Source organism: Heterodontus francisci, chromosome 15 (genome assembly GCF_036365525.1).
Source record: "Heterodontus francisci isolate sHetFra1 chromosome 15, sHetFra1.hap1, whole genome shotgun sequence".
Lineage (NCBI taxonomy): Eukaryota > Metazoa > Chordata > Chondrichthyes > Heterodontiformes > Heterodontidae > Heterodontus > Heterodontus francisci.
The window spans coordinates 41,513,904-41,538,481 of NC_090385.1; the positions used below are offsets into that span (position 1 = coordinate 41,513,904).

Below are 24,578 nucleotides of genomic sequence, written 5' to 3' on the forward strand. Positions count from 1 at the left end.
TCATCTTCACTCCTTGGATTCCTGAATATATGATCAAGTCACTGTATAAGATGCTTCTCTGCTTCCCAAGTCACTGATCAATTCACCTTATAAGTTACTTCATCGCTCCTCGGACCAGCTGATCAATGCACTGTAATAATTATACTTTAGTTCTCAGTCCACTGGAATAACAGCCACTTAAGGGCCTTCGCCCGTCTCCACGCGAATCTTACGCATGGCAAGCGGGCGTCCTAGAGCTGGGAAAAGCTGCCTGTCCCGGGGGGGGGGCGGGGAGGGTGGGTCCTGATAATCAGACACAGGGTGCCCGATGGACGGCCGCCCTCGCTATCACAACCACCCCCAGGACCCAACACGCCCCACCCTTCTCCCCTTGCCTTGTTGGGGCCCGACTGATTACCCCCGGCGAGGCAACCAAAACTTACCTTAACTCTCGGCTCCATGTCTTCCTCTGCGGTCAGCTGAGCAGCAGTCTCAGCAGTGGCCACTGCTCCCAGTGGCGCTGCTGAGAGTAAGAGCTTCCAGCCCGCTGATTGGCCGGCAGTTCAATGAGGTGGAACTTCCTCCCTCAAGTAGTGGAAGTCCCGCCTCAGAACAGTTAAAGCTTGGGGACCATAAAATATGGAATGGATCCCCAGACGAGGCAGAAGCGGGTTCGCCACCGACTTTTCAGTCGGTGGCTAGCTCCTGTCTGCGTAACATAAAATCCCGACCAATAGATCAGTGTGCTGTATAAGTTGCTCCTCAGTTCCCTGGCCCCTGAACAGTAGACCAATGTGCTGTAAAGCTGCTTCACTGTTCCAGCGCTCTGAACAGCTGCATTTTGCAACTTTGCAAGACTAAAAACATAAATCAGAGCTGTGTAACTCTTGTCATAAAGGGCTGCCTTGAGTCAGTGAATCTCAGCTACCTTGGCCTCTGTCTTTTTGGAAGTGCGTAAGAACATAAGAAATGGGAGCAGGAGTAGACCATACAGCCCCTCAAGTCTGCTCCTCCATTCAATATGATCGTGGCTGATCCCGCTCCCCATATCCCTTGATTCCCCAAGAGACCAAAAATCTGTCTATCTCGGCCTTAAAAATATTCAACGATGGAGCATCCACAACCCTCTGGGGAGAATTCCAAAGATTTACAATGCTTTGCGTGAAGGAATTACTCCTCATCTCAGTCCTAAATGATTGGCCCCTTATCCTGAGACTGTGTTCCCGTGTTCTAGATTCCCCAGCCAGGAGAAACAAACTCTCAGTGTCTACCCTATCAAGCCCCTTCAGAATCTTGTATGTTTCAATGAGATCACCTCTCATTCTTCTAAACCCTCAAGAGTATGACTCAATTTACTCAGCCTCTGGTCATAGGACAACTCTCTCATCCCAGGAACTAATTTAGTGAACCTTCGCTGTACCGCCACCAATGCAAGTGTATCCTTCCTTAAATATGGAGACCAAAACTGCACACAGTACTCCAGGTGTGGTCTCACTAAAGTGGTATGAGGTTGAGTGGGAAATGATTTAACTCTGCCCTTTTCTTTTTCTCCATTTAAAAGTGTTTCATTTTCTCCATCTAAGAACCTGATGACCTACTGGGCAAATTCACTGCCAATGAGGTACTGAGCCAGAAGTCCCAGATTCCCTCTCTGGTCTGTGTCAGGTAGGGACAGTAGTGGAGATGCTATGGTTTACCTCTCCATCTCTGTCCTATCAACAATGTGACATATATTTTCTAGTCAGTGCAACCTCAATATTGGCATTAACCTGTGCCACATTTTGGGATTTCTGAATGTGCTGCCACAAGAGGTCATTATTGCAATAAAATGTTTCTAAAGGTGCTCCCTCTTCATTGTGGGTAAGAACCTGGTCATCATTAATTAAGAATTAAGAAATAGCAATTTGTTTTTCCCAGCCTGAAACTGATCCATAAGCTAAGAAAATAAGAAGCGAATGTACCATTGCTATTTGCAATAGAATAGTGTGTCTTCTTGTGTTGTCATGGAAAGTATTGTAGGAAAAATCAGTTCCATCTGTCATCTTTAGCTTTTTTCATAGGATATGGGTGTCTCTGGCAAGCCCAGCATTTGTTGCCCATCCCTAATTGCCCTTGAGAAAGTGGTGATGAGCTACCTTCTTGAACCACTGCAGTCCATCGGATGGGGCTACATTCATGGTGCTGTTAGGGAGGAAGTTCCAGGATTTTGATCCAGTGACAGTGAAGGAATGATGATATATTTCCAAGTCAGGATGGTGTGTGGCTTGGAGGAGAATTTGCAGATGTGTTCCCATGCATCTGCTGCCCTTGTCCTTCTAGTTGGAAGAGGTCATGGGTTGGAAGGTGCTGTCAAAGGAGCCTGGGTGAGTTGCTGCAGTGCATCCTGTAGATGGTATACACTGCTGCCACAGTACACTGATGGTGAAGTGAGTGAATGTTGAAGGTGGTGGATGGGGTGCCAATCAAGCGGGCCACTTTGTCCTGGATGGTGTCCACCTTCCTGAGTGTTGTTGGAGTTGTACTGATCCAGACAAGTATTTCATCACATTCCTGACTTGTGCCTTGTAGGTGGTAGACAGGCTTTGAGGAGTCAGGAGGTGGGTTACTAGCTGCAGAATTCCTAGCCTGTGACCCGCTCTTGGAACCACAATATTTATGTAACTATTCCAGCTCAGTTTATGGTCAATGGTAGCCCCTAGGATGTTGATAGTGGGGTATTCAGTGATGGTAATGCCATTGAATGTCAAGGGGAGATGTTTAGATTCTCTCTTGTTGGAGATGGCCATTGCCTGGCACATTTGTGGCACGAATGTTACTTGCCACTTATCAGCTCAGCCTGAATGTTGTTCAGGTCTTGCTCCATCTGGGTATGGACTGCTTCAGTATCTGAGGAGTTGCAAATGGTACTGAACATTGCAATCATTAGCAAACATCCCCACTTCTGACCATATGATGGAGGGAAGGTCATTGATGAAGCAGCTGAAGTTGGCTGGGCCTTGGACACTACCCTGAGGAACTCCTGCAGCAATATCCTAGGGCTGAGATGATTGGCCGCCAACAACCACATCCCTCTTCCTTTATATTAGGTATGACTCCAACCAGTGGAGAGTTTCCCCCTGATTCCCATTGACTTCAGTTTGGCTAGGTCTCCTTGATGCCACACTCAGTCAAATGCTGCCTTGATATCAAGGGCAATCACACTCACCTCCCCTCTTGAGCTCAGCTATTTTGTCCCAGTTTGGACCAAGGCTGGAATGAGGTCGGGAGCCAACTGGACCTGGCAGAACCTAAAATGAGCAATAGTGAACAGGTTGTTGCTGTTTAAGTGGCACTTGATAGCACTGTCGACGACACCTTCCATCACTTTGCTGATGATCGAGATTAGACTGATGGAGTGGTAATTGGCTGGATTGGATTTGTCCTGCTTTTTGTGTACAGGACACACCTGGGCAATTTTTCACATTGTCGGGTAGATGCCAGTGTTGTAGCTGTACTGCATCAGCTTGGCTAGGGGCGCAGCTAGTTCTGCCGCTCAAGTCTTCAGTACTACAGCCGGGATGTCGAAAGGACCTATACTTTGCAGTATCCAGTGCCTTCAGTTGTTTCTTGATATCATAGGAACATAGGGGCAGGAGCAGGCCATTCAGTCCGTTGAGCTTGCTCTGCCATTTAGTTAGATCATGGCTGATCATCTACCTCAATGCCACTTTCCCCCACTATCCCCATACTTTTGTGTTTACTGAGACCAGCTTTTTAATACTGAATTTAAATTCTGAAACTGCCGTGGTGGGATTTGAACTTTCGTTCTCTAGATTACTGCTCCAGTAACATAACAGTACTGGACCTCACTTTCTATCACCTCACTTTCTACCACCTCAATTGAATTGGTGACAGGGACGACTTTAAATGATGTTCTGGGAAAAAGGGCAAACTGCACCTCCATTACTGAAAACACTGTCAGAAAGTGACGAATCAAACTACAATTTTCCACATTGCCGTGTAGATGCTAATGTTGTAGCTGTATTGGAACAGCTTGGCTAGGGGCACAGACAGTTCTGGAGCACAAGCCTTGCCAGAATGTTGTCAGGGCCCATCGCCTTTGCAGTATCCAGTGCCTTCAGCCATTTCTTAATATCACATGGAGTACATCAAATTGGCTGAAAACTGGCATCTGTGATGCTGGGGACCTCAGGAGGAGGTGGAGATGTATCATCCACTCTGCACTTCTGGCTGAGGATGGTTGCAAATACTTCAGACTTTTCTTTTGCACTGATGTGCTGAGCTCCCCCATCATTGAGGATGGGGGTATTTATGGAGCCTCCTCCTTTGGTTAGTTGTTTAATTGTCCACTACCATTCATGACTGGATGTGGCAGGAGTGCAGAGCTTTGTTCTGATCCATTGGTTGTGGGATCGCTTAGCTCTGTCTATTGCATGCTGCTTCCGCTGATTGCCATGCAAGTATTCTTGTGTTGTAACTTCACCAGGTTGACACCTCATTTTTAGGTAGGCCTGGTGCTGCTTCCGGCATGCTCTCCTGCACTCTTTCTTGAACCAGGGTTGATATGGGTTGATGGTAATGGTACAGTAAAGGATATGTCGGGTCATGAGGTTACAGATTGTGGTTGAATACAATTCTACTGCTGCTGATGGTCCACAGTATCTCATGGATGCCCAGTTCTGAGCTGCCAGATCTATTCTGAATCTATCCCATTTAGCATGATGGTAGTGCCACACAACACAATGGAGGGTTTCCCCTGTGTAAAAATGGGACTTCGTTTTCACATGGATTGTGTGGTCGTCATTCCTACCAATACTGTCATGGACAGATGCATCTGCAACAGGTAGACTGGTGAGGACAAATTCTAGAAGGTTTTTCCCTCTTGTTGGTTCCCTCACCACCTGCTGCAGGCCCTGTCTGTCAGCTATGTCTTTTAGGATTCAGCCAGTAATGGTGCTACCGAGCTACTCTTGGTGATGGACATTGAAATTCCCCCACCTAGAGTACATTCTGTGCCCTTGCCACCCTCAGTGCTTCTTCCAATTGACGTTCAACATCGAGGAGCACTGATCCATCAGCTGAGGGAGGACGTTAGGTGGTAATCAGCAGGAGGTTTTCTTGCTCGTGTTTAACCTGATGCCATGGGACTTCATGCGGTCTGGAGTCAATGTTGAGGTCTCCCAGGGCAACTCCCTCCCGATTGTATACCACTGTGCCACCACCTCTGGTGAGTATGTTCTGCCGGTGAGACAGGACATACCCGGGGATGGTGATGGTGATGGTGGTGTCTGGGACATTGGATGTAAGGTGTGATTCCTTGAGTATGACTATGTCAGGCTGTTGCTTGACTAGTCTTTGGAACTGCTCTTGCGATTTTTACACAAGCCCCCAGTTGTTAGTAAGGACGACTTTGCAGGGCTGTTGTTGTTTCTGGTGTCTAGATCAATAACAGGTGTTCCGTCCAATTTTATTCCTTTTCAACTTTTGTGTACCTGTTTTGTACAGCTGAATGGCTTGCAAGGCCATTTCAGCAGGCAGTTAAGAGTCAACCACATTGCTGTAGGTCCAGAGTCACATGTAGGCCAGACCAGGTAAGGACAACAAATATCCTTCCATAAAGGACATTAGTGAACTAGATAGATTTTTACGACAATTGCTGGTAGTGTCATGGTCATCATTACTGAGAATAGCTTTCATTTCCAGATTTTTATTAATGAATTGAATTTATTAATCAATTAAATTCCACCAGCTGCCATGGTGGCATTTGAACCCGTGTCTCCAGAGTATTAGCCTGGATCTCTGGATTACTAGTCAAGTGGCATTACCACTATGCCACCATCTCCCCCATTTCAACATCATTTGTGGCGTACGTATGTCACCTAAAATAAAGGGAGAAAATTAATCCAAATCATACATATTTAATCCTCCAAGAATATTTGAAACTTATTTTATGGTTGTGTGTGTGAACAGTGCATTATTTTACAGGTTCCACTTCTGGGTTGGATATGTTATGTTGCAATCTACAAGTCATAATGTGTTAGTCTGATTTAGTAGCAAAGATCTTCCGCTCATCACTGGATCTGTTTATTTCTCAGGATATGTGCTTGCTGTTGAGGTGACAGTGAAGGACAGCCAGTTGAATGCAACAGAAGGAGGGAATGTCACCTTGCAATGTATGTACACAACTACCCAGGTTGATATATCTAACCTGAACATCCAGTGGACTTTCCTCAGAAGCCTCTCTACAGATCACATCCAGGTAATCCAACTCAGAACAATGGGGTAGAAATTCCTTAGCCCTGCTATCACCAGCATAAGTGCAGCAGAATGGCAGCATGGGACCTTTGCTCCTGACTCCACTGCATGATTGAGGACTAGCATGGGGTTGCATAATTTGAAAGCCAGCAGCAGATACCTGTGTCACTATGGGCACATCTTGAGTGGCCATGAGAGGAGAAGGGCTGGAAACATTAGGCCAGATGGTTTCTGTTACTAGGATCACATAAGAACATAGGACCAGGAGTAGTTCATTCAGCCCCTTGAGCCTATTCTGCCATTCAACACAATAATGGCTGATCTTTACATCCACTTCATTTATCTACCTTTGATTTATGTTCCTTGATACACTCATCTAATAACAATCTGTCATTCTCAGTCTTGAAAATTTAAATTGATCCAGCATTCAAAGCCTTCTAGGGAAGAGAATTCCAGATTTTCACTATCTCTTGTGTGAAGAAGTAATTCCAGACTATGCTTCTGAATGGCTTAACTCTAATTTTAAGATTGTGCCCCCTTGTTCTAGATACACCTCTTGACGAAATAGCATGGGACCTATCTACTCTATCAAACCCTTTATCATTTCAATCACATCAACCCTGAACCTTCTAAAATCTAAAGGGAATATAAGCCACACTTATGCAAAGGGATATAGACATGTTACGTGAGTGGCAAGAATATGGCAGGTGGCATATAATGTGGGGAAGTGTGAGTTATCCACTTTGCATATAAAAATAGAAAAGCAGAATTGTGTTTAAATGGCAAGAGACTGGGAATTGTTGGTATTCAGAGGGACCTGGGTGTCCTTGTCCACAAATCACAGAAAGTTAACATGAAGGTACAGCAAGCAATTAGGAAAGCAAATGGTATTTTAGCCTTTATTACAAAGGATTGGAGCATAAGAGTGAAGAACTCCTACTGTGATTGTATAGGGCCTTGATGAGATCATCCCTGGAGTGCTATGTACAGTTTTGGTATCCTTACCTAAGAAAGTATATACTCGTCTTAGGTTGTGCAACAAAGGTTCACTAGACTGATTGATCCCTCAGAGGATGAGACTGGGTAATTAATAATGGGAAACAAGGTAACGGCAGAAACTTTGAACAAGTACCTGTCTTCATGGAAAAATACAAAAAAATCCCAAGAACAGTAGGAAATCAAGGGGCAAATGTTATGGAGGAACTTAAAACAATCACTATCACTAAGAGAAAAAGTACTAGGAAAATTAATGGGACTAAAGGCTGACAAGTCCCCTAGGCCTGATAGCTTACATCCTAGGGGCTTAAAAGAAGTGGCTGCAGAGATAGTGGATGCATTGGTTGTAATCTTCCAAAATTTCCTGGATTCTGGAAAGGTCCCAGTAGTTTGGAGAGCCACAAATGTGAAGAAAGGAGGGAGACAGAAACCAGGAAACCATAGGCCAGTTAGCCTAACGTCTGTCATTGGGAAAATGCTGTAATTAATTATTAAGGAAGTAGTAGCAGGACATTTAGAAAATCATAGTACAGTCAAGCAGAGTCAACATGGTTTTCTGAAAGAAAAATTGTGTTTGACAAATTTATTAGAGTTCTTTGAGGAAGTAATAGGTAGGGTGGATAAAAAGAGAACCAGTAGACATATTGTATTTGGATTTCCAAAAGACTTTTGATAAGGTGGCACAAAAAAGGTTACTGCACAAGATGGTATTGGGGCTAATACATGAGCATGGATAGAAGATTAGCTAACTAATAGGAGACAGAGAGTTGGGATAAATGGGTCAATTTCAGATTGGCAAACAGTAACTAGTGGGGTTCCACAGAGATCAGTGCTGGGGCCTCAACTATTTATGATCTATATTAATGACTTGGATAAAGGGACCAAGTGTATTGTAGCCCAATTTGCTGATGGTACTGTTACGACCAAGTGAGAAAGGTGCCTAGGGGTCCCTCTCAGCCTTCACCTGGTCTTACCATAACAGGCTTTTATTTTTAAACACACATGTTTTTAGCTCCCGCTTAGTGAATCCTTGTTTGCTGCTTTTCAGTTATAAGGTAAAGAAACCAGCACAAACAGGCTTTCTTAGGTTTAAAGAAGAAAAGTTGAAATTTATTAAACTTAAATGCTAATTCGGTTAACGCCTACGGATACACAATGTGCCCAAGCTAGCATGCATATGCGTTACACACATGCAAATAGAGACAGAAAAGAGCAGAAGAAAAATAAAGTGGAAAAGTTTGAGGCAATATCTGAAGAGTTTTTGTTATGGTTCTTCGAGCTCAGTGTAGAGTCCTTGATTGTAGGTAGTTCTTGCTTTTCGTTGGGGCCCAGTATTCTTCTTGTTCGCTGTAGGAGACTTTTCTCTCTTGGGGTTCATGTGTCTTCAGTGTATTCAGAGGCTTGTGAGAAAGAGATGGGAGCAGACAGGAGAGATCTTCTCAGTCCAGGAGCAAACAGTCTTTCTCCTCAAACTCTTTGTGGCTAGTTCAAAAAAACCCTGGAACAGCCAGTTAGTCATGTAACCAGCTAGTCCAACCAGTCCTGGTCCCTGCGGATTGCATCATCCCAGCAAGCCCTGGAAGGTGCTGCCAAACCCCTCACTGTCTGGTGATCAACACCCATTGTAAGTTGAATGTGTCAGGGAATGGTCCTTTGTCTACACAAGCACCGTTTATTAGTATGCAAATGTTTTTTCCAGCCACGACTGATCTGTTCAACAAGTCATTTCCTCACTCCAGCAACAGTTAAAAATCAGTGTTCATATGACAAAACCAATGTGCCTCATTCTTGGCAGGTGGGGGCCTGCATGACTGTACAAAGATAGATAGGAAAGCAAGTTGTGAGGAAGACACAACGAGTCTACAAAGGGATACAAATAGGTTAAGTGAGTGGGCAAAAATTTGATAGATGGATGTGGGAAAATGTGAAGTTGTCCACTTGGTGGGTAGAATAGAAAAGCAGAATATTATTTAAATGGAGAGAGACTGTAGAATGCTGCAGTAGAGGGATCTGGGAATGTTACCCTTTACTACAAGGGGGATGGAGTATAAAAGTTTGGAAATCTTGCTATGACTGCACAGGGTGTTGGTGAGAACACACCTACCATGTAGAGTTTTGATCTGCTTATTTTAGGGGGGATATATTTGCATTAGAGGCAGTTCAGAGAAGGTTTACTAGGTTGATTCCTGGGATGAAAGGGTTATCTTATAAGAAAAGGTTGAGCAGGTTGGGCCTGTACTCAATAGGAGTTTAGAAGAATAAGAGGGCATCTTATTGAAACATATAAGATTCTGAGGGGGCTTGACAGGGTAGATGCTGAGAGGATGTTTCCCCTCGTGGGGGAATCCAGAACTAGGGGGTACTATTTCAAAATATGGGGTCTCCCAACTAAGATGGAGATGAGGAGGAATTTATTCTCTTAGTTGTTAATCTTTTGAATTCTCTTCCCCAGAGAGCAGTGGAGGCTGGGTCATTGAATATATTCAAGGCTGAGTTAGACAGATTTCTGATCTACAAGGCAGTCAAGGATTATGAGTACAGGCAGGAAGGTAGAGTTAAGGCCAGAATCAGATCAGCTATGATCTTGTTGAATGGCAGAGCAAGCTACTCCTGTTCCTATTTCTTATGTTCTTATATTGCCTAGAATTTAGAAGAATGAAAGGTGATGGCATTGGATCATATAAATTCTGAATAGGATAGATGCTGGGAGGCTGTTTCCTCTGGCTGGGGAGTCTAGAACAAGGGGGCATATTCTTAGAATAAGCGGTCAGCCAATTAGGACTTAGATGAAGAGAAATTTATTTACTCAAAGGGTTGTGCATTTTTGGAATTCTCTACCCCAGAGGGCTATGGTTGCTCAGTCATTGAGTATGTTCAAGACAGAGATCAATAGAATTTTGGATACTAAGGGAATTAAGGGATATGGGAATAGTGCAGAAAGGTGGAGTTGAGGTAGAAGATCAGCCATGATCATATTGAATGACAGAGCAGGCTCGAAGGGTTCAATGACGTACTCCTGCTCCTATCGCTTATGTTCTTATGTTCTTGTTCCCATAATTTAACCCTTTAAGCCCTGGTATCAATCTGTTACATCTGTGCTGTACACCCTCCTTTCTGAGATGCAATGCCCAAAACTGAGTATAGTATTCCATATGGGGTCTATCCAAAAATCAGTACAACTGAAACATTAATTTCTCACTTTCGAATTCAAACCTCCTTGGGATAAAGGCCAACATTCCATTAGCCCTTTTGATTATGTTTTGCATCTATGCATGAACATTTAATGATTTATATTACTGACATCTAAATCCCTTCTTTGCTACACAGTTTGAAGTTTATCATCATTAAGAAAATTTTAAAAAATTCTTTCATGGGATGTAGGTGTCGCTGGCATGGCCAGCATTTGTTGCCCATCCCTAATTGCCCTTGAGAAGGTGGTGGTGAGTCACCTTCTTGAACTGCTGAAGTCCATGTGGTGTAGGTACACCCACAGTGCTGTTAGGAAGAGAGTTCCAGGATTTTGATCCAGCAACAGTGAAGGAATGGCGATATAGTTCCAAGTCAGAATGGTATGTGGCTTGGAGGGGAACTTGCAAGTGATGATGTTCCCATGCATCTGCTGCCCTTGTCCTTTGAGGTGGTAGAGGTCATGGGTTTGGAAGGTGCTGTCGAAGGAGCCTTGGTGCGTTGCTGCAGTGCATCTTGTAGATGGTACACACTGCTGCCACTGTGCGTCAGTGGTGGAGGGAGTGAATGTTAAAGGTGGTGGATCGGGTGTCAATCAAGCGGGCCGCTTTGTCCTGGATGGTGCTGCGCTTCTTGAGTGTTGTTGGAGCTGCACTCATCCAGGCAAGTGGAGAGTATTCCATCACATTCCTGACTTGTGCCTTGTAGATGGTGGACAGGCATTGGGGAATCAGGAGGTGAGTTACTCGCCGCAGGATTCCTAGCCTCTGACCTGCTCTTGTAGCCACAGTATTTTTATAGCTGGTCCAGTTCAGTTTCTAGTCAATGGTAACCCCCAGGATGTTGATAGTGGAGGATTCAGCATTGGTAATGCCATTGAATGTCAAGGGGAGATAGTTAGATTCTCTTTTGTTTGAGATGGCCATTGCCGGCCTTTACTTGTGTGGCATGAATGTTACTTGCCACTTATCAGCCCAAGCCTGAATGGTGTCCAAATCTTGTTGCATGTGGGCATGGACTGCTTCAGTATCTGAAGAGTTGCAAATGGTACTGAACATTGTGCAATCATCAGAGAACATCCCCACTTCTGATCTTATGATGGAGGGAAGGTCATTGATGAAGCATTTGAAGATGGTTGGGCCTAGGACACTACCCTGAGGAACTCCTGCAGTGATATCCTGAGACTCAGATGATTGACCTCCAACAACCACAACCATCTTCCTTTGTGCTAGCTATGACTGCAACCAATGGAGAGTTTTCCCCTGGTTCCCACTGACTTCAAATTTGCTAGGGCTCCTTGATGCCACACTTGCTCAAATGCTGCCTTGATGTCAAGGGCAATCACTCTCACCTCCTATCTTGAGTTCAGCTCTTTTGTGCTTGTTTGGATCAAGGCTGTAATGAGGTGAACGAGAACAGGCTGCTGGGGTGGTATTTGGCTGGGTTGGACTTGTCCTGCTTTTTGTGTACAGGACATACCTGGGCAATTCTCCACATTGTCAGGTAGAAGCTAGCATTGTAGTTGTACTGGAACAGCGTGGCTAGGGGCAGGCTAGTTCTAGGGCACAAGTCTTCAACACTATTGCCGGAATGTTGTCAGGGCCCATAGCCTTTGCAGTATCCAGTGCCTTCAGCCATTTCTTGATATCGCATGGACTGAATTGAATCATTAAGAAAATATTCCGATATGTCTTTCTTAATTTCAAAGTGTATGTCATCACATTTTCTCATATTGAACTTTGTCTGCTATAGTTTTACCCACTCATTTAATTTGTCTATGTCGCTGCTCCCAACCACATTCATCATTGTGCCTCCTGACTTAGTGTCATCTGCAAACCTGGATATACAACTCTCTATTCCTTCATCCAAGTCATTGATGTATATGGTGAAAAAACAAATGCCCAGTATAGATTCTTGGGGAATACCACTTATCACATCCTTCTAATCAAGTATACATTTCCTTTAGCCCTACTCTGCACTTCCTACCTCCAAACCAATTTCTAACTCATGTCACAAAGTGACCTCTAATTCCATATGTTGTCATTTGTACTAATAATCTCTTGTGCAGAATCTTACTAAATGCCTTCTGGGAGTCCATATAGACACTCCCCTGCCAATCATGTTGGTGACCTCCTCAAAAAATTCAAGTAGCTTAGTCTGATATGACCTACCTGTTACATATCCATTCTGACTCTTTTTGATCAGCTCATATTATTCAAATACTCAGCCACTCTGTCTCTGATGATAGATTTCATTAACTTTCCACAACTGACGTTAGGCTGACTGGTCTGTAATTTCCTGGTTTATCATTCCCTCCTGACTTAAATAAAGGAGAGACATTTTCAATTTTACAATCTAAAGGCACAATTCCTAAATCTAGAAATCTTTGAACAATTATGACTAATGCATCTGCAATTTCCTACCTGTTGCTTTTTATACTCCAGGGTGGAAACCATCAGGTCCTGGAGATTTATTGATCTTAAGTCCCACTATTTTCTCCATTACCATTGTTTTTACTTATAGGCATTAGGTATGGATGCAGGTAGTACAAGTTAGCTCCAGACAGAATTACCTGTGTTGCTGAACCAAGAAAGGATTGCAAGATCACAATGTAGATATTGATAAAGAAAGATACTTGTCCTGCCTTAGGTCTTCATTCGGGTGGTTGGAAGGTGGGCAAGTAAGATTAAGATAATACAAAACAAAATTGGTTTGTTTGGTCAAATTATATTTTTTTCTGTTCCAAAAAATGGCCTTATTTCTTTGTTATAAACTTTAGTGGGTTATGATACATTGTAGATTACATGGCACTTGCAGGTACATGTACTGAGTTATTATTTTGACAACATATTGAGAGTTTATAGGGTGGGATGAGGGTCAATCTCTGATGGAAGCAGTGGCTGAGGTAGAAAAGAGGTGGTTTAGAGCAAGGGCATCCAACCTGTTGTACCTATGGGCTGGATACTTGTGTCAAACCGTGTGACTCGGCCACTTGCAAGCAGTGGTTACTAATTAGAATGAGAATGTTGGTCAATTTTTGTCTCTGAGGCCAGGGGTATTGAGGGTTAATAATTCTTTGAAAGCTCAGATTCACCTGGGTATAAAGGAAGTGCATGTTATTTATGTGACTGTAAATGACTCAGAATGAATTAACACTGTCAGTAGAGGTCAGGAAAAAAATTGGAGAAAAAAGGTTACTGAGTGAATGAGATCAAAACTAGTAAATAACCAGTTCTAACCACTCCCAGTCTTGATTAATTGAAAGCGATAAATCACTCCACATCAGTATAAAGTGGGATCTTCACTAGTATAGCATGACAGAATATAAACCTTTATATAGTAAGCTATCCAACCAGCACATTTCTACCAAATCCAGCAGACTTCCTGTCCTACTGGTTACAATGTGGATGAGAGCAGCGTGATGCATTGCCCCAAGACGGTACACATGCTTGATAGACGAGGATTGTGTAGCTGGCAGTTCAAGGTAGGTTCTTTCTCTGTGTGATCCACAGACCATGGCACAGAGCAATGTATTTAAGCAGCTCTCCATATTCTCCATTTTGAATGCCAAGTCCACAGGATATATATTTTATGAGTAAAGTGTGCACAATTATGATGCTTTCTAAGTCAGCTGACTTACATTCCCATTAACAATCTGAGGCGACAGGAATAATAACAGTTGCAAACATGCTCATGGTTCCATGAAAAGAAGTTACTAACTCAAGCTTCACTTAAACTGTATCACCAACACAATAATTCCCTTAAACTATTTGTGCATTTTTGTTTACATTTTTAAAAACAATCTTTAATTTACAGTCATTTACTTCAGGAGGGATGTCTACTTATGCTAAGTAAGATGTGGAGCAGAGCAAGAGCTGGGTAATGGATAGGATCGTAAGAGACTAAAAGTCAGAGAAATAAGTTTTATATTTTAAAACTGGACTTTTGGGGTCCAGTTTACCTTTTTAGAAATTTCCCAACAATTTGCACATAAAATAACTTGCCAGTCCAAAAACAGACAAGTTGTAATTCTACAGTTGACTGCAGAAATCAAATGGAACCAGCTACAATACAGCTGGGTGGGAGTTAAGTATGCAATCATCAGAGTCAGACATGCTCAATCCTACTGCATAGCAGAGAGATTCCACTAACAAAGCTATATACTACTGAGAATATTTGTGTTTAGAAGGGCCAAGTATATCACTTCCATCAAAATAATGTCCTCTTGATGTGCGAATGCTTTATGTGCTTACAGTAAGAGGGATGGTGGACCTTTTTGAATGCTTTGTAAACACTCCAGGCACTTCTGCTGGTAGCACTATTAAAGAAAGAAAGACTTGCATTTATATGACGTTTTCACAACCTCAGGATATCCCAAAGTGCTTTACAGCCAATGAAGTACTCTTGAAGTGAAGTAATTAATTTCTTTTCATTCTTTCATGGGATGTGGGCGTCGCTGGCTAGGCCAACAATTTTGCCCATCCCTAATTGACCTTGAGAAGGTGGTGGTGAGCCACCTTCTTTAACCGCTGCTGTCCATGTGGTGTAGGGACACCCACAGTGCTGTTAGAAAGGGAATCCAGGATTTTGACCCAGAGACAGTGAAGGAACAGCAATGTAGTTCCAAGTCAAGATGATGTGTGGCTTGGAGGGGAACTTGCAGGTGGTCGTGTTCCCATGCATCTGCTGCCTTTGTCCTTCGAGGTGATAAAGGTCATAGGTTTGCGAGGTATTGTCGAAGGAGCCTTGGTTTGTTGCTGCAGTGCATCTTGTATATGGTACACACTGCTGCCACTGTGCGTCGGTGGTGGTGGTAGGTGTGAACGTTGAAGGTGGTGGATCAGGTGCCAATCAAGGGGGTCACTTTATCCTGGATGGTGTTGTGCTTCTTGAGTGTTGTTGGAGCTGCACTCATCCAGGCAAGTGGACAGTATTCCATCACACCCCTGATTTGTGCCTTGTAGATGGTGGATAGGTTTTAGGAAGTCAGGAGGTGAGTTACTCGCCTCAGAATTCCCAGCCTCTGACCTGCTCTTGTAGTCACTGTAGCTATATGGCAGGTCCAGTAAATTTCTGGTCAATGGTAACCCCCAAGATAGTGGGGAATTCAGTGATGGTAATGCCATTAAATGTCAAGGGAGCTGGTTAGATTCTCTCTTGTTTGAGATGGCCATTGCCGGGCACATGTGTGGCACAAATGTTACTTGCCACTCATCAGCCCAAGCCTGAATGTTGTCCACGTCTTGCTGCATGTGGGCATGGACTGCTTCAGTATCTGAGGATTTTCAAATGGTGCTGAGCATTGTGCAATCACCAGCGTATATCCCCACTTCTGACCTTATGATGGAGGGAAGGCCATTGATGAAGCAGTTGAAGATGGTTGAGCCAAGGACAGTACCCTGAGGAACTCCTGCAGTGATGTCCTAGGTCTAAGATGATTGACCTCCAACAACCACAACCTTCTTCCTTTGTGCTAGGCATGACTCCAACCAGTGGAGAGTTTTCCCCCTGATTCCCATTGACTCCAGTTTTGTTATTGGTCCTTGATGCCACACTTGGTCAAATGCTGTCTTGATATCAAGGGCAGTCACTCTCACCTCCCATCTTGGGTTGAGATCATTTGTCTATGTTTGGACCAAGGTTGTAATGAAGTCAGGAGCTGAGTGGCATGGCAGAACCCAAACTGAGTGCCAATGAGCAGGTTATTGCTGAGTAAGTGTCATTTGATAGAACTGTCGATGACACCTTCCATCACTTTGCTGATGATCAAGAGGAGGCTGCTGGGCTAATTGGCCGGATTGGATTTGTCCTGCTTTTTGTATGCCCAGGACATACCTGGGCAATTTTCCACATTGTTGGGTAGATGCCAATATTGTAGCTGTACTGCAACAGCTTGACTCGGGGCTCAGCCAGAGCACGTCTTCAGTACTATTGCCGGAATGTTGTCAGGGCCCATAGCCTTTGTAGTATCCAGTGCCTTCCTGATATCACATGGTGTGAATTGAATTGGCTGAAGACTGGCATCTGTGATCCTGGGGACTACAGGAAGAGGCCGAGATGGATCATCTACTCAGCACTTCTTGCTGAAGATTGCTGCAAATGCTTCAGCCATGTCTTTTGCACTGATGTGCTGGGCTCCCCCATCATTGAGGATGGGGATATTTGTGGAACCTCCTCCTCCCCTTAGTTGTTTAATTGTCCACCATTCACGACTGAATATGGCAGGATGGCAGAGCTTTGATCTGATCTGTTGGTTGTGGTATCACTTAGCTCTGTCTATCGCATGCTGCTTCTGCTGTTTGGCATGCATGGAGTCCTGTGTTGTATCTTCATCAGGTTGACACCTCATTTTTAGGTATGCCTGGTGCTGCTCCTGGCATGCCCTCCTGATTGAACCCGAGTTGATCCCTTGGCTTGATGGTAATGGTAGAGTGGGGTATATGGCAAGTCATGAGGTTACAGATTGTGGTCAAGTACAATTCTGCTGCTGCTGATGGCCCACAGGGCCTCATAGATGCTCAATTTTGAGTTGCTACATCTGTTCGAAATCTATCCCATTTAGCACGGTGGTAGTGCCACACAGCACGATGGTGTGTACCCTCAATGTGAAGATGGGACTTTGTCTCCACAAGGACTATGCGGTGGTCACACCTACCAATACTGTCATGGACAGATGCATCTGATAGATAGGTGAGGATGAGGTCAAGTAGGTTTTTCCCCTCTTGTTGGCTCCCTCCCCACCTGTCGCATACCCAGTCTAGCTGCTTTTTCCTTTAGGACTCGGCCAGCTCGGTCAGTAGTAATGCTACCAAGCCACTCTTGGTGATGGATATTGAAGTTCCCCACCCAGGGTACATTATACCCTTGTCATCCTCAGTGCTTCTTCCAAGTGGTGTTCAACATGGAGGAGTAGTGATTCTTCAGCTGAGGGAGGGCAGTAGGTGGTAATCAGCAGGAGGTTTCCATGCCCATGTTTGACCTGAAGCTATGAGTTAATGTTGAAGACTGCCAGGGCAACTCCCTCCTGACTGCATACCACTGTGCCGCCACCTCTGGTGGGTCTGTAGGGACAAATTTGCAGGGTTGACAGGGCTGGGTTTGCCCTTGTCATTTCCGCTGCCTAGGTTGATGCCAGGTGGTCCAGCGGTTTCGTTCCTTTTAGCAGTTTGGTACAACTGGACACAAGGGAAACAGATGTGTTTTTAATGACAATCGACTGGTTTCGTGGTCACCATTACTGAGACTAGCTTTTTAAATTCCAGATTTATGATATGAATTTAAATTCCACCAGCTGCTGTGATGGGATTTGAACCTGTGTCCCCGGAGCATTAGCCTGGGCCATGTACAGTGACATTACCACTCTGCCACTCCCTCTGCCTATGAAGTGACTGTTGTAATATAGGAAATGCGATAGCCAATGTGTGCACAGCAAGCTCACGCAAACAGCAACGTGATAATGACCAGATGATCTGTTTTAGTGATGTTGGTTGAGGAATATGTATTGGGCAGAAGACAGAAGAGAATTGCCCTGCACTAGCTTTATTGACGTATCTGGTGTTACAGTTAAGTCAAATAAAGGATTTTCTTTTGTTTTTCATGTAGACTGTGTTCTGTCACCTGAATGGATTGTGTTACTCTTTTAGCTAGAAAAATAGATAGTTATCTTTCCAAATACAGTGCAGTGCCACTGGAGGCAATGACTAGCCAATAAAACTAGAGTTTACATTCATAATAAGGAATATGATTGATACAATGTGAAAAGATAAAAGAAACTACTTAATGTTTCAGGTAGAAGCCGTTCATAGAAACAGAAAGAGAGCAAAACTTTAGCAGATGTGTCTGTTGCACTCTTCCATTAAGCACTCATAGGTAAGGTACAACATAGGCCACATGCAGTGAAGAGCTTGCTTGGCTCTGACAAACAATGTGCCTTAACTCCAACTTCAGAATAGCACTCCCAGCTGAGTCAGTATGACGCTTCTATTTCTTACACTAGCATCCTTGAGACTTCGAGTTAAGTAGAATACTGCTGAATTAGAGAAAATTCTATTCCATTGACATATGCCTACTAGGATTGGATTGAACGAAGCTACTTTTAGTCCATTTGAGGACAGGGAGCCGAAGCTTTCATCTCACTGATCTGAACGGGATTCAACACATGTTCCTCAAGGTGACAGCCAAGTCCTAACATGCTCTGTGTTATCAGAAAGGCCAGAGGATAAATTAAATTGTGCCTCCCTGATAGGCATATAGTGGGCTTGGCTGACCTTTCAACCTTAGCTTTTCAGGTTCCTCCGAGAGCATATCTCATAATGGTTACTCTTTGATCACTCATGGCAACTTTATGGCAGCCTTTATGGACTTACTTATTTTGAGTGCTCTCTTTATCTCCTTGGAAAGGAGGAGTCACACAAAGTGCCTAGCACAACCAGAATATGCAAACAGTAATATCTTTACACAGCAGAAGGTAAACAGTGCTCTTATTAATTCAAATTCAAACAAACTCAGAATCCCACAGCTCTACCTAGCAGCCCTTTTATCAAACATTTCACATCACATTTACAAATGATGAATGCACTTGGGTGTGTTAAGTGCAGTTAACATGCAACAGTAAATTCCTAACTTCAGGAAACATTTCCCCAATGACTCAAATGTTACCTTGCTCCTCCCAGTTTGCGGTTAAACTGACTTCTCTTTTTCTCAGCCCGTGACACTTGTCTGAATTGTATGTTTCAACTGAAGTTAAGAATGATTGAAATCATGTGAAGAGATGGAATAATCTGAACTGATCGCTGACCTCAAAGTGCTACAAACTGGATATTTTTGGAGTTAATTCACAAATATTAAGATCACCTAGAACACTCCCATTAGTTACAAACAATAATAAAGCATTTTGATTTAATTCCTGAATGAATGGTTTAAGGGCCACAGTCTTCATGGGAAAAAAATGCTTGACAAATCTTTCTTTGGAGAAAAAGTATATTAGTTTCTTCAAAATTATATTCTGATTGAGTGATATGACATGTGATAAAGTGCAATGCATGTCCACAAAGTGCCCCTTTATATGCAAAATATGCAAATTAACTTTTTACCTGGAGCCCTACAGAAAACTGCTTCTTTCCTTTGAATGTTTCTTTGTTTCTCTCAGACTCATGAATTGCATCTACATCTCTGACTTGTGCATTCCAATTGAATAAGAATGAATCAAATGATGCCAACTCTCTCCTGATTGCTGTTATAGGCCTCATGTTTTCATACAAATAAAGTATAAAGGAAACATCTTGTTGGCACTATTTAGCATTATCATTTAGAACTCTCTCCTCTTGAAGGTATATCATGGAGCGGAGCGACGAGATATGGCTTTATGGCCTTGATCTTGGCTGTAATGCCTTGTTGAGATGACAAGTATATGGCAGGCACCTCCATATTGTGGGGGTGGGTGTAAAATGGAATCAGTGCAGGAGTCATCACTTTCAATGGTTGGTTCAGAGGCAGTGGCAGAGACTTGGAATTAGGTTGCACCCTTCTCGCCACAGCTGATAGAAGTTGATATATTGCCCCAGGAGAGCAGGACAATAGGAAGAATGTAGAGGAATTGCAGTTGTTCAGTTAACATTGTCTTTACCACTCATGGATTTGAATCTAGACCAGAATAATGGGGTGAAAGTCTCCCTTCCCTGGTTACTATAAAACTCTCATCTGTGATGAGTTTGGGCAGTTTCTACCAATTTGCCAGTAGGTGTGGACCCATAACACAGAACTACCTGTTGCCTACTAATCAGTACAACATTGACAATTTCACCCAGAGAGCCCACAAGGTGCCTGGTATGAGAAATGTGATGTGGATTTAGTCGACCGTGCTTCAGTTGGGGAGAGGTCACACTGCTGGGGTAGAGAAGAAAGAGATGTGTTCTGCATCTGATGTACACCAGGTACAGAGTGGTTAGGTTACTGGACTAGTACTCAAAAGGCTTGGACTAATAATCCAGAGAACATGAGTTTAAATCCCACCATGACAGTTTGAGAATTCTGAATCAGTTTAAAAAGAACTGAAAGGCTACACTTATTGGGAAACATTGAACAGGCTGGGGCTCTCTTTTCTGGAAAAGAGGAGACTGAGGGGTGACTTGAGAGAGATCTAAGATTATGAAAGGGGTTGATAGGATAGACGTAGAGAAAATGTTTCCACTTGTGGGCATAACTAAACTAAAGGCCAAAAATATGAAGTATTCACTAATAAGTCCAATAGGGAATTCAGGAGAAACATTTTTTTAAACCTAGTGAGTGGTTAGAATATGGAACTCGCTACCACAAGGAGTAGTTGAGGTGACTAGCATAAATGTATTTAAGGGGAAGCTAGATGAGGGAGAAAGGAATAGAAGGTTTTGATGATAGGATTAGATGGAGAGGGGTGAGAGGAGGTTTGTATGAAGCATAAACATTAATGTGGACCAGTTGGATCAAAAGGCATGTTTCTGCATTATACATTCTATATAATTTCAGAATACGATTGGGCCTTGACTGTGATGCTGTCCATTACAGAATAGCCTGCTAACATCAGTTTCTTGGCTCGCATATGAAGAAGACAAATTGCATGAAGTACTGGAGGCCACCTATGAAATCATTCAGCATCAAGGAACCAGTGGGTAGAAAGTAGAAAATTGGTAGAAACCAAACAATGAAATTAGAGCTCCTGTGCCTTTATATTATTAATTCCAGCTGTAGTCCAGTGCCATAAATGAAATTATATCTAAATCTCAGAACAGCTGTTCTTGCTCTATCCTTGGGTGATGCTTCATTAAATTAATGTTGTCTGTGCTGAATCAGGGGAAGTCTTGTGCTGGGGGGAGGCATTCATGGGTTTGTGACTAGTATTTAATCCCGAGTGTCATTCTGTGTATTGTAACTCTGCCTGTTTTCATTTACAGATATATTATTCTGAAGGCAAACAGACATATATAAACCAAGATTTCAAAGGCAGATTACTGGCAGCACATAACCCAGGAAATGCATCCATTACCATTGAAAAGCTGCGTCCATCTGACACTGGGAGTTACCTATGTGAAGTTGATAATCCACCAGATTTCACTGGCACTAACATTGGATCCATAATGCTCACAGTGTTAGGTAGTGCATCAGTCACCTGTATACATTTTGCTGCTATAACCACTTTTCTCCCAATTTTCAATTTTGTGCTCATCAAGCTGAGGAGTGTTAATGCTGGAGATTGGAACACATTCCATGTCATGAATCCAGTGTTTCATCAGACACTCCAAGGTCAGGTATAGTGTGTCTAAATGTTTACTAAAGCTCATCTACCCTGCCCTAAAAATCTGTCTCAGCTCCAATCTCAGAAGGTATAAGACCAACCACAGTGAACCAGTGCAACATCTTTTCCAATTCACACACCAGCCATCATGTGTCTTCTCTGCATGAGACTGCCAATTAGTGCCACATTAGGATCAATTTTGAGGTGTTGATCCTCGAATTTGATGGAGACTCTCCAAACTCATTTCACATAGGACCCTTACAGTCTGCAGATAGAGAATATTTTCATCACATCAGTCTGGGGTGGACTCTGAGCATATGTCCCAAAGGTAATGCACTGCACTACCCGGGTACAAATGTTCTTATTATAATTTCAGTGTATCTCCTAAGGCTGTGCTGGCAGGCTGATGTTGAGGCTGGACTATGCAAGTGACAGAGTCAGATGCAGGGAAGATGGATCTTAGTGGAGGTGGAGTTAGGATAGCATAGACCCTGGGTTGAGGAGTGGGAGATTGAGTGTAACAATTAACATGAGGAATCCGTGCTAATTTTCACCTTAGGTCTGCTGCAACCAGTTGTAGTTCCTCTATTGCCTCCTCAACTAAAATGAGCTAATTCAACAAACCCAGCACCTTCTAGCTTAGTTAGTCAATGATTTTATTAACTGACCTATCAGGGAGATCTTTTAAGCCAGTTTGCAAATTTAATGGTAATTTATGCCAAATTCAAAGTCTCACCCAAATAGACCCATACAGCTTCCACATGAGGGGAAACATTTACCTCATCAGTTTGTGCAAATTCAGGTCCCAAAAATGATCAGATAATAGCCTTGATATTCCTCCCCTACTTTGCCCAGGCTCCCAATGTACTTGTGCCGGACTACACCTGATGTGACAGGTCTCTGCCTCCTTTTTCTCTCCATAGTGCCTGGGAGTTGTGTTCCCCAGGCTCTATGGCAAGATATATATATAGTTCCTAACCAGTAACATCAACCAATGATTCTTAGGGAACTCTAACTTACTGTAGAGGATTTGTAGGAAAAGTTATATTTCTTTGCTGTTATGAGTTGGCTTCAGTCCAATGCATAGCTTTCAGTTGGCAGCACGTGTTTAACAAGCGGAACATCTCCTCCAGAAAGCTGTTTGTCATTAGAAAAGTCATTGCACTACCATTTAAAACATTGCTTTCTGCAGATATGTGTGGGGTATCAAAAAGATCATACCTGGAATATTAAATGAAATTTTCATAAACCCCCTTCCCCAGCTGAAGCAGTTGAATGCTGAGATAGGAGAGTCAGGGTGCTAGAAGGATGAACTTCCAAAGTTCTTTTGCCAACCGCGACATTATGCATTGTGTGATATTGGCTATATTATTTCCTCAGTCAGCTGTTGATGATCGAATAACACATAAAAATCATTAATCTTTCCTGGGGAAGATTGTTTCAACAGCATTAAGCGTAATAAGATTTATTGCTGGTGTAAAAGAACAGACCCCCAAAAAACTCACCAAAATAGGTTTATGGTATAAATTATACAAAAAAGGAACCCTGGAATAATTTCAATGCTATAATCTCATGTCAAGATTCAGATAACACTTACAAACCATTCAAGTTTTTATCTTGCAAAAGTGAAGCCATCTGAATTGCTTGATCAGATTGCTGCCTTGCAGACATTTCCAGGTATCCATTATTTTCTACTTAGTATGAACAATCACACCTGAATAAACAGTCAAGCTTACTGTCAACCACAACTTTTTGGTTCTGTATATGTACCTAGGCTGATTGTCAAAGGAGTTCTATTGGGTACCTGTCAGTACATGCATTTCATTCCAAACCTATGTTAACTCCCTGTGAACTGATGCCTCTGTACTATAACACAAGTATATGACTGTAACAGGAAGGCCTTAGCTTTCATCATATAAAACGCCTCACCATGCTGTAGACTGAAACTTCAGCTAAGCAGCTTTGTAATTTAGGGGAGATTCCAAAAAAGGGGAGAAAATATAGAAAAGCTCTAAATTAGTCAAATAATTCCAATATCGGAGTAGACTTGGAAATATTCTATTTCCTTGGCAGTTCAGTGGTCCCATTGCAGGAACGTAAGTGCATAATTCTTTGGATTGGTAGGACTTGTGGTTACAGCCTCAATGGTCTGGATTTTCCCAGTCGCCCGATGTTGGGTGTCATGGCGGGGGAACCCAAAAAATACCTCCAGGAAAGGCCCGCCATGGGCCTCGACGCTGGGAAGGCCCCGCCCCATATTATTGGCGGCAGCGAGGGCTTGTGGCGGCTTCCCACTGCTTGGCGATGGGAACATAATTAAAATATGTTAATTTATTTAGATGAATGAATAAATACTTACCTCGTCGCACCGGCTGTCCTGCTGCGATATTCCGGCCGGTTGCAGGAACTCCCATGCCTTCAGAGCTCCATTTGGAGATGCAAGGCGCAACACTGGTTGAGAGGTGGGAGCAGGTAGGTTTTCAGGGTTGGGGGGTGGGTGGGGAGTGCGGAAAACCATTGCGATTGGCAGAGGGGATATTGGGAATGGGTTGAAGGTTAAAGGTTGTAAACTTTGGGGGAGGCAGGGGCAAAGGTTGGGATCGCTAGTTTTTTTGGGGGGGAGGTCAATCAATAAATTGTTCAGTCATGGGGGGGGGTGGGATAGGGGATTGAAACTTTTATTAAATATTTCACTTTAATTTTATGTCCCCTATAACTTTAAAAATTTAAATGATTTAGAAAGGGTTGAAGGCCTTTAAAAATTGTGCTGGCATCTGCATGGTGGCACCAGACGCTGTTGCCGAGAACGGAACGCCTGCCCCCCTCTACGTCATCGGGGTGGACAGACCGCCCCGGCCATGTAAATGAGCTGTCGCACTAAATATCATGACAG

The 24,578-nt window shown here is 43.3% G+C and overlaps 1 protein-coding gene across 1 annotated transcript in view; it reads left to right on the forward strand.

Moving 5' to 3' along the window:
- Positions 1-24,578, forward strand: part of LOC137377407 (V-set and immunoglobulin domain-containing protein 1-like) — a 43,245-nt gene that overhangs the window by 11,355 nt on the left and 7,312 nt on the right. The window contains exons 2-4 of the mRNA XM_068046987.1: positions 6,075-6,238; positions 13,793-13,900; positions 21,345-21,543. Of these exons, the coding sequence (XP_067903088.1) occupies positions 6,075-6,238; positions 13,793-13,900; positions 21,345-21,543 (471 nt within the window). The remainder of the gene's footprint in view (positions 1-6,074; positions 6,239-13,792; positions 13,901-21,344; positions 21,544-24,578) is intronic.